This window comes from Triticum aestivum, chromosome 3A (genome assembly GCF_018294505.1).
Source record: "Triticum aestivum cultivar Chinese Spring chromosome 3A, IWGSC CS RefSeq v2.1, whole genome shotgun sequence".
Taxonomy (NCBI): domain Eukaryota; kingdom Viridiplantae; phylum Streptophyta; class Magnoliopsida; order Poales; family Poaceae; genus Triticum; species Triticum aestivum.
The window spans coordinates 654591180-654601486 of NC_057800.1; the positions used below are offsets into that span (position 1 = coordinate 654591180).

The 10307-nt window shown below is 45.2% G+C and overlaps 1 protein-coding gene across 4 annotated transcripts; it reads right to left on the reverse strand.

Annotated features, from left to right (window-relative positions):
• Nucleotides 1–437: 437 nt before the first annotated feature.
• On the reverse strand, nt 438–4330 carry LOC123062966 (mediator of RNA polymerase II transcription subunit 10b). Of its 4 annotated transcripts, XR_006429991.1 has the most exons (7): nt 4023–4319; nt 3833–3937; nt 3635–3737; nt 2413–2502; nt 1825–1990; nt 1578–1643; nt 449–1245 (listed from the first exon to the last, which is right to left on the reverse strand). XR_006429991.1 is itself a non-coding variant. In XM_044486676.1 (5 exons), the coding sequence occupies exons 1-5, from the start codon at nt 4256–4258 to the stop codon at nt 1919–1921; spliced, it is 582 nt and encodes a 193-aa protein (XP_044342611.1). In that variant the 5' UTR covers nt 4259–4330; the 3' UTR covers nt 1727–1918. The 4 variants fall into 4 exon arrangements, 2 of the variants coding, with proteins under 2 accessions (XP_044342611.1, XP_044342610.1); XR_006429990.1 differs by having other exon boundaries at nt 438–1643; XM_044486676.1 differs by lacking the exons at nt 449–1245; nt 1578–1643 and having other exon boundaries at nt 1727–1990; nt 3833–3913; nt 4023–4330.
• Nucleotides 4331–10307: the final 5977 nt, after the last annotated feature.

The following is a 10307-nucleotide window of genomic DNA, read 5'->3' on the forward strand; positions in this document are numbered from 1 at the left end:
GTGTTTGTAAGTTTCTGTGGGAAAAATGCACAGTTTGTCATCTATGCAGAAACAACAAATTTGGAGCAATGTGGTTTATATTAGCAACATGTATCTTTCGGAAATATACTTGGAAAACATTGAAGAGAATCAGAAAAGAAGATCGATCAATAACTCAGTGAAGATGATGGACAATAAAGTAGTAAGATATATCTCACATGTGTGCATGATATGCAATTAAGTTACCTGTAATGAATGGCACGCGAACCCTCGGCTGATGTTGGTTGGGTTGCCTCCTCCTGCATATATACAGATGACAGCACAAGCGCCATCGTTCATTCACGCACGGACAACACTCGTCAAACTTTTGACGCCATGTACAATTCTCTAGATTGGCATGAGGTGTGTAGGTAGACAGCGAAAACAAAAATGAACGAGAAACACATAGGACTGTGAGGCGTCGGGAAAAAATCATGTGCATGAAGGTGTCTTCGTGGAGCTAAAAAGCTTCAAATTTCAGGGAAGCCTGTAAGAAGACGTATCACACATGATTATACATCCATTCACTATCTGGATGAGACGACTTTGCAAGCAAGTTGTCGTCAAGGGGTCATGTACTCTAAAGGAGATCAGAAGTAAGCTCTGACATTGTTGCTTCATTTTGCTCCGATGTTGTTGCTTCATTTTATTATGTAGGAATCAGGACTGAAAATTTTGCTTGATACAACAAATGCTACCTTGCCTATTTCCTTATTAGCTTCTTTGTCAACATATGATAAGTAAATAAATATGAAGTTTTTTCCTTCTGTTTTCCTCTTAAACAAAGAAGCAACAAATGTTGTACCGGAACTCGCACTTGCCTATTGACAGGCGCCACCTCCATAGTAGCCCTTCAGGCATACATCACCTTAAGCCAAACAAACCCCCAAGGTCCCTCAGAAGATCTCAATATGCACACCGGGGTAGTCCTGGGGCAAAAAAAGGTCCAAGGCTCATTCCCTGCCTCTTCTTATATCAAGATACAAACTCCGCCCAGTGTCCAAAGACACGATCAAGTGTCTCACCCTTGGTCCTATGAACATCCGCCTCAGAGCCACTGAATTGTTAAGGATGCACAATACCACCTCAAGCTGACTTCTTATAGAACGATAAACCCTGACACCTCGAACTGCTCGAGATGACGGTGGGCAGCCGAAAATGTCAGCAAGCTTCAGGATCATTATAAAACCCTATCGACACATGTCAAAGCATCTGAAAAATTAAGGGCTGCAAAAAGATAGATAACAACACAAGCATTATTGGAGAGTGAAACTAAGTTATCCTTCTATTTAAATTAAATTTAACATTCCAAATTACAGTTCCATGTAGTCAAATCTAGTATAAGCAGTTACAGTGCACTGCAAACTACGGCGAACCAAATGCAACGAGCAGTAAGCAGACATCATTTCTCCCAAGAAGATAAACATGAGACATGCATCTGAGGAAGAGGGGCAGTTACATTTAGCTCGAGCCTTTTGCAAAAGAGGGGCCACCACCTCTAGAAGACTCACTAAATGAAGAATCCCATTTCTGGCTCTCGAGTTCCTGAGAATACTTACCGACACGTCCAGTTTTATCAGATGAGTGAACTTCATCAGGCACTTCGAAAATTATTGATGGTGGTACTACATAGACAAACAAAAACACGACAAATCTAGCTGAGTAACTAGTTTCATAAGCACAGGTATGATAAATTGATGATGCATCATGGGATAATTCACTTCAATAAATGGGTAAGCTGAACACATAATATTATGACATAATATACATAAATATTGATCACTCATATGAGGAAGCAGCACATACAAGGTTATATCAGTTGTTGGTTCACAAAGCCTTCCTAAGAAAAACTATAGGAAATATAAAGCAAGATCTTGCTCTTTGCACTTGGGTTATTCTCTCAATGCTCAGGTTTCACTTTGGCATCTCCATTAGGCAAAGCACTTTGGGACTGAGCCAACCTCTTTGACTCCTGGATAAAAATAAATGAATGATTAAAGAATTATTTTACGCTCATTTAACAGTCCAATCTTAAAACTAAAAAATAGGACGAAACCGTGGTTGTGTAGATCTACAAAGAGCATCGCCAACACAAAAGTAAATTCTGACCTCACCTAAATTAAGTCCTAACGCCAAGATCGGCTTAAATAACAGGTTCCAATAGAACGTAGATATATACAGGTCTTGCTCTCACAACTTCCAGAAGGGGGCGAAAGATGCATTCAGCATTGTGATAACTAAAACATGAAACTGCATATGATTGCTAAAGTAGTAAAATATTATCAGTACACTGTTATTGGTCCACTTGAAGATGAGTGTTAAGCAAAATTTTCAGTAAAGACACACATGTGAAGGAACAGCCAATCCTAAGAATGCAGGCGCATTTCCACTTACAGCAGCAGAGGTAGCACGTATCTGTCTGTACGCTTCAACGTCATCTGGAAAAGCTTCTTCCAGCTCCTCAAGAAGATGCTTCCTCAGGCTCTGAGAAAAACATATTGACAATATCATTTCATCATTGTAATCGAGAACCAGCTCCTCTTGAAGTTCGTATAAAATACAGAAAAAAGTATCATAATAGTAGAGGAAACAATTAAACGAGCTTCTTGCGTCAATTTTTGATCAAGAGTTCAGGACATATATCAGTGCACAAAGTCATACGAACTTGACACATAGAGTTGGAAGCAAAACATCACAGAAGAAAAATGGCAGGGCAAACATGGTGAAATGAATGCACAGCTTGAATTATAGTCAGAAGTACAAACGTAGCGATGAGGATACGAGAAGGTGAAAAGAAAAGTAGCCTCTCCTTATCACGGCCAAGATGATTTTATCACGAATTGAATTCATGGCTATCCGTGCACCAATAAATTATAACGAACGAACACTACAGAGTGGTGGGCCTTAGAGCTAGAGGTACACGTATTGGACATAAAATTGCATCTGCTGTTCTTATAAAGCTCGATAATACAGAGACAGGAATCTGCATCAACAACACAACAAAAACTGGTCCCATAGTTCTACATTCAGTTAGGGCAGATTACTGGCAGTCAATGGGGGTAACATGGAACACCAGAAAAGCTTTGAAAATGAAAAGTATTCTTAATAACTGATTGGCAGTAGTTTGTACACCATTACCAATTTAAAGTGGATAGGAAGGGGTTATTCTGTTCTTCTTAAGAATAAGTTGTTAAAGTGCAACTAAATTGCATGAAGGAATTTAATTCATGAAAACAGAGATGGATTCCCGTCATTGTAGTTTGGATGCCACTATATGGAATGAGATGGCTATGCTGGTTCAGTTTGTCTAATTCACATCTAGATGTTTTTTAAAGATGTCACATCTAAGCTCCTACAAATATATAATGCAGCAACAAAAAACAAAAACAAAAAACAGGACAAAAAAATAGACCACAAACAGAGTGAAAATCAGCTTAGATGTGACATAACTATGTCACATCTAGATGTGTCCTAGACACACCCATGCTGGTTCCCTTTCACATGGCCAACACAATTTATCCCCTTCAAACTACAGCAATGTCGACTTATATGAAAAGCAGGCTTTCCTGACAGTAATACCAATTATAATTTTGAGAACGACACAACCCATACGTACCTTGAAAGCATCCGTCTTGCCCTTCGTGATCTGGTTCTTGGCAATGCAGCTGTTGAACACGTCCCTGGTGAACTCATCGGGGTTCTTCCCGTCATCAATCAAACTAACAACACAAGCAACAATCAGGAACACACAGTTCAGGCCAGAGGGTCAACAGCAATGAGCGACAGAGCAAGAGACGAGACCAAACGATCTCACTTGACGACCTCCATGGGCACCTGGATGTTGCACCCGTCGGCGAGCTTCTGCATCGTGTCGAGCTCCGCCACGAGCGCGTTCCTGCACCGTACAACACACCAAACCCTAAGGGATCCGCGCACGCAGATAAGCCGCGGGGTGCAAAGGGGGTCGCGGGGGAGGTTTGCTGCGTGGAGGCGAGGGAGCTTACAGGCGCTGGAGGAGGGGGAGCTGGGACGCGGAGCTGAAGGAGGAGACGTTGAGGTTGAGCTGGTGGAGCAGACCCAGGGTCTTCTGGATCGAGCCCGTGACCTGCGCCAGGTTCTGCTTCGACGGGTCCTCGGGACGGTCCCCTCCCGCTCCCCCTTGTAGGCCGTTGCCGGAAGCGGCCGCGGCGGCGGCGGCGACGGCGGCGGCGGAAGAAAAGTTCGGGGCGGTGCTGTCCATGCCGAAGTCGGAGGGGGAAATGACGGGGAGGTCTTTTTTCTTTTTTGAGTTAATACCACTATTGATACATAAATTTGTATCCATGGAACAAAATGATACAAAAACTAAAAAATCCAAAGAAGTGGTCGTTCAACTTACCTAACACAACATTTTAGTACAATTCCGTTAAATCTGACTAGCACGCCGTCTATTGCATGTTAAGTGAAAAAGAGCTCAGGTTGTAGGCACGCGCATGATAAACCAGCCAACCCAAAGACACGTGTGTTCATTATTGATTTAGACGACCTATTATCCATTATCACAGAAATGGAGAAATAAATAAAAACAAAAAAATAGAGATGAGGCAGGTCTTCGAACCGGAGGCTTCTAGTATGCTTTTATGCGCGTTATCAGGACAATAAGCATTGCTTAACATTCAACATGAAAACGGAAAGTATTTATATTAGGTGAGTGCTACACACCGGTGCACCGGTGCAAATTTCGGCCGGTCCGCCCAGAGCCGCTCGGTTTAGACGTGCGTAACCGTTAGATCTGTCCCATGTCCCCTTTCGTCATCCTTTCCCATGCGCAAAAGAGAAAAAAAATAAGCGCCGCCGCTTGTGAAATCCTGCACATCGTTGCCTCGCGCAGCCCTGGTTTGGACCACCACTGCCCATACTCGTCGCCGGCGCTCACAGCCTCACCATGATGGTTGCAACAACGCCGTTGTCGCGGAGTCGCAACTCAGCCATGGATGAATGTAGCAAAAATACTCGCCGGTTGTAGCAAAATCTAACGGGGGTGGCAGCAAAAATCACAGGCGGAGCGGTAGGATCTCGAGCAGCACCTCCTGCTCCGTCAAGTCCACGTCCGACGCGATCGCCCTGCCGGCGGCGAGCTGTTCCTCCGCCTGCACGTGCTCCTGGAGGAGGTGGTGGTTCTGGGCGGCGTCGGTCTGTGCCTCCCGGAACTGCTCCTTCCGCTCCTCCTGCACCATGTCCATGTAATAGGCACGGGCCTCACCGATGGTCGTGGTGCAATGCACTGGCGAGGGTGGCGTCGGGTCATCACCCTTCGGCTGCCTACCGTCCGGCCAGCCGGCAGCAATGGCGGCCATGTCCTTCTCCTGCTCCGACGTCAGCTTGTCCCAGAGAGTTTTGGCAGGAGAGGAATTCATGGTGGCAGTGGTGCAGAGAGGGATCAGAAGCGGATGACTGTGCAGCAGTTTATATAGCAATTGTGGGCTGGAGAGGGACGAATCAGTGGCGTTGGAGAAGACGCCTCAGCAACCGCATGCCATCAATGTGGGCGGCAGACGGACGGGTGGCCGGCTGCCGTGTCGTTTGAACACACAGAGTCGCCTGCACCAGGAAGCGGCGCGGGCAGTACTCTCTCGAACGGCACGCCGCTTCAATGTCGGCGTAAGTGAGCGGCGCGTGTGCTCTAGCCGGGCGCTGACACTCTGAAGCGGCCCTGACCAAAAGCGCGTGGGGGAAGGACGGATTTGGGTGGGTCGGGGCGGTCAGAAGTGGGCGTGAAGCGGTCCGAACTCCCACAAATTCCTCACGTTTATCTCCAGTTTGCGGAAAAAAATACATACGGACAGACCATAGATTGACACATGACTGCATTGGATGGCTTTCGCTGTCCGAACAATACAGTCCGAACGCATGAGGAAAGTTTGCAGGTCGGAGTAGTTGGAGATGCACTTACTACTTGTTTGAAGCACAAGAAAAAAAGGATACATCTTAAGTACAACCCACCAAATTACTTTTCTCCGTATTTTACACGAAGGGTTTCGTGTTCTTCTGGTAATACAGAGCACAACGCTGGTATTGGGTTCGAAGCCCCGCCTCACCGCTATTTTTGTTTTTTATTTATTTATCCATCTTCCAAACATATGTATATATATTTACCTCGTCAATAGATTTAGATTGAGATTTGGTTTGATGGTTATCGCGCGCGTGCGGTTACCATTGGTTACCACGAGGTTTGTATCAAAATGTTCTGTTAAGCAAGTTGAAGGGCTACTTTTATGGCTTTTTAAAGTTCGTGTACCATTTTGTTCCCATGTGTACAAGTTTATGCATTAATAGTAATATTAACTCTTCTTTTTTTAGATGAATGACGGGGAGCTCTTTTTATGCGCCGGCTAGGAGTTCTAGCGCCCCTGCAGAAATGGGCCGGCCCATTTCACCACTCGCGATGCAGTCCGTCGCCTGGGCACTTTTGGTTCGTCGCTCACCGGTTGAGAACGGTCAACGGTTGACCAGTTGGCCGTCAGTCGTTGACTTCTCAAACTAAGTAAGATTTTAAAAAAATCCAAAGAAAAAAATTCAAAAATTTGGAAAAAAAAGTTCATCAGTTTTAAAAAGGTCCATCAAACTTGAAAAAAAATCACAAATTTGAAAAAAAAACAATCATCAAATTTGAAGAAAACCACGATTTAGAAAAAAAAGTTCATCAAATTTGAAAAAGTTAATGCACTTTGAGTTGTGGACCTCCAATTAAGTTGTGGAGCTCATCCCAACCTTAATTGTGAAGGTATCGGTTGCCTCCTCCAAGGACACTGCATAGTGGAATCGTGGCCCTTTGTATCGTGCGAGGGTGCAAGGAGAATAAAGTGAGCCATTTGTGGCGTTTGGTGAGCAGTGTGCCGCCACATTCCTCCAACGGAGACGTACCTCCCTCAAAGAATGGAACTCTGATGAGTGTTATTTTTATGGTCATCACACCTGAGTTTAAACAAGTTTATTTCATAAAAATCGGGATATCTGCTCAGGGTGTGTTGACACGCGAACACATCACGTGTACCTTCGATGTCGGGGGTGATGCACCGCAGCTCACGTCGAAGGAGACCCGACCGACAGCGCGATACACAGGATAGTCGGCGGGTGCTTTTTAGACCCGAAACCCCGCATACCCGGGAGGGACCCTGTCAGGGAGTGCGGCGGGAATGGGCTGCCCTAGGTCGATCCGCTCGCCCCTATAGCCTCGGGATTCGCAGCTCTCAAACTCGAGGAACAACGAAGAACGAGAGAGAAAAATGGTGGAGAGATAAAACGTAGATGAAAAAATAGTATATTGATTTGTTCGATTGTGTGTTTTTCCAATCGGCTGTCACCCTAATATATATAAGAGGCGGCTGGACTTCCCGTACAAGCAAAGGATTCATCTAGGCTTTCCTTACAAAAAAATTACATCAATTCACGTCCTACAGTTCTAGTTTTAGTCCAACTCGGATTCAGCCCGAATCTGTCCCACACTTCTGTCCTGCTTCTTGCACGGGCCGTAGAAATCGCATACTAACTCAGATGGAATCGAGTTCAACATCAAACTTGTCCGCCTCGATGATCTGCATGATATATTGCGGGACACTTCTCCTTTAAGGCCATATTTACGACTTTCAAGCCTTATCTTTAAATGTGGGTCGGATTCAATTATACAGTTTTCTGAACTGTCCGAATCTTGTAACAATTATGCAGGCCGTATACTATCTCCGATGATGATGACTCCAAAACCAAAGTTCACCGTTTCAACGATATGCACAACTTCCATGTAGAACACTTTTTCATCCGAGGTAATTTTAATAACCTTTCGAGCCCATCTCCAACTTCTGGTCGGATTGACTTTGACAGCCTCCACCCCGGCAAGCTTTCCACACCGGCAAGGTTTCTGCCCCCCGGCAAGGTTTCACACCATCAAGGTTTTACCCCGGCAAGATTTCCACCCCAGCAAAGTTTCTACCCCGGGAAGCTTTCACACCGGCAAGCTTCCACGCCGGTGAGCTTTCCGCGCCGGTGAGCTTTCCACGCCGACAAGGTCTCCATCCCGGCAAGCTTTCACACCGGCAAGCTTCATTCAGCCGACAAAGGACAAATAAATCACGTGACCCATCATACACCACCTAGGTGGGTGCCTGGTCCCTCGTGTCACTTTTTCATTTAGGACCGGTCCGTGAAGTGTTGCCTCTAGCTTTTGCATACGAACTCGGATTGGGACATTTTTTATATCAAAAACGATCGTTTCGACGAGACGAAGACAATTCATGTAGATCATTTTTCCATATGAGGCGGTCTTGAGGCGTAATCAGCCGAACATTGTTCTGACTTCTGAATACAAAATCTCAGTACTTCGAACACAACTTCGGCCTTAGAGATGAGATCGGATGGCTATGACCCAAATATCAAAGTTTCTCCTTTTGAAGATACGAAACTTTCTCACTTTGAACACTTTTTATATGAGGCCATCTTAATTGTGTTTTTGACCATGCCAAAATCTGGTGTCAACACATGCCCCCCTATTTTTCGGCAAAGCTTGTGTGCCAAAAAATAACTTGCACATAGCTTGTTCTAAGGACAATGTCAACACTCCATCGGCCATTTATTTTTCTCAGGACGATAATTAGGTATCGGTCATGTTTGTGCTAAGAGCGATAATCATATATCGTCCATTGCCTACTTAGGCTTCTTGCCACACACTCGGGTGGTATTTCTTCAAGTACTTGCCATTGAGAGCTCGAGGTAACAGTGCCCCTTATACGGATTCCACCAAATAAGAGTTTTCGGGAACTATTCTTGTAATCCTAAAAGGACCTTCCCAACTTTGAGACATCTTCCCGAATTTTCTATCTCTTGAGCCAATCGGCAGAATTACTTTCCAGACGAGATCGCCAACTCAAAAATTCTTCAACTTAACTTTCTTATTGTAAGCTCTTGCTACCCTCAACTTGTCCCTCTCTATGGCCTTCAAAGCAACCAAACATTTATCAGCAACCTCATCAATATTGTCCATCATCAAGTTATAAAAATTCTACTGCCGATAAATCATTTTGTTTGGCTATTCTCAAAGCATTCAAATTTACTTCCACTGGTAAAATAGCCTCTTGACCATATACTAGCTCATATGGAGCCACCATTGTAGCACCATGCTTTGCACTACAAAAAAATACACTTCCGTGATGATACGTATTTGTCACAGTAGGTCACGTTTTCTGTCATGCATGTACATCCATGACGATTTTATGACAGAATAAAGATAGTCATACCTATGCTATCGTAGAAGTGTTCCATGACATTACCAAAATTATCATCACGGAAGTGTCCACTTCTATGATGATAAATCATGCGTTATAGAAGTGCTTTCGTCAAGGGTGACCGACACGTGGCATCCACCGTAACGGCTCGCCGTTAAGCTATCGGGTCCGGTTTTGGATCCGATAACCCGTTAACAGCCTGGACCAATGGTGATTTTCCACGTGTAAAATTCTCATTGCCCGAAGGAAACACGTGTCTCCTCCTCGGTGGGCCAGATGTCGCCCGTCCATTGGAGGAGACATGCCTATGATACGTTGACACGTGGCAGGGCCCTACAGAGGCCCATATAGGTTAAATGGTCCGGCCCAACTAAAGGCCCACAAGATTTTGCGGGCCATAATGGGCCGGCCCAACTAAAGGCCCGCAAGATTTTGCGGACCATAATGGGTCGGCCCAGCTAAAGGCCCACAAGATTTTGTGGACCATAATGGGCTGGCCCAGCTAAAGGCCCACAAGATTTTACCGACCATAATGGGCCGGCCCAGCTAAAGGCCCACAATATTTTACCGACCATAATGGGTCGGACCAGTTAAAGGCCCACAAGATTTTGAGGACACTAGTGGGCCGGCCCATTCACAGGCTGCCATGTTTTGGGCCAAATGCCGGTCCATTAACAGCCTGCCACATTCCGGGCCTAATAAAGGCCCATATGAGATCCGGCCCGTTAAAAGCCTACCATGTTCTCGGCCAAATTACGGCCCAGATAAGATCCGGCCCTTTAAGAGGCTTTGGGCCAAATTATAGCCCATATTAGATTCGGCCCATCAACTGGACGCTATACTTTTGGGCCCACTTGCTAAAGGCCCATTTAGTAATTTGGCATGATATTAGTTTCGGCCTGTTAACGGCTCGTTTAACATTTCGGCCCTATATTTATTTCGGCCTGTTAAAAGCTTGTCATATAGTTGGGCCTAGCTACAGCCCGGTTTGCATCCGACCTGCTCACAGCCGATAATCTGATTGGGCCAAACAAG

Bases quoted from the DNA above. Each gene is read 5' to 3' on its own strand.
- LOC123062966 (XM_044486675.1), bottom strand. From the start codon at position 4,258: ATGGACAGCACCGCCCCGAACTTTTCTTCCGCCGCCGCCGTCGCCGCC. The intron at 3,938-4,022 runs GTAAGCTCCCTC...CGGATCCCTTAG, and splicing joins CTCCCCCTCCTCCAGCGCCT to GGTTTGGTGTGTTGTACGGT. The intron at 1,991-2,412 runs GTAAGTGGAAAT...ATTTTTATCCAG, and splicing joins TACGTGCTACCTCTGCTGCT to GAGTCAAAGAGGTTGGCTCA.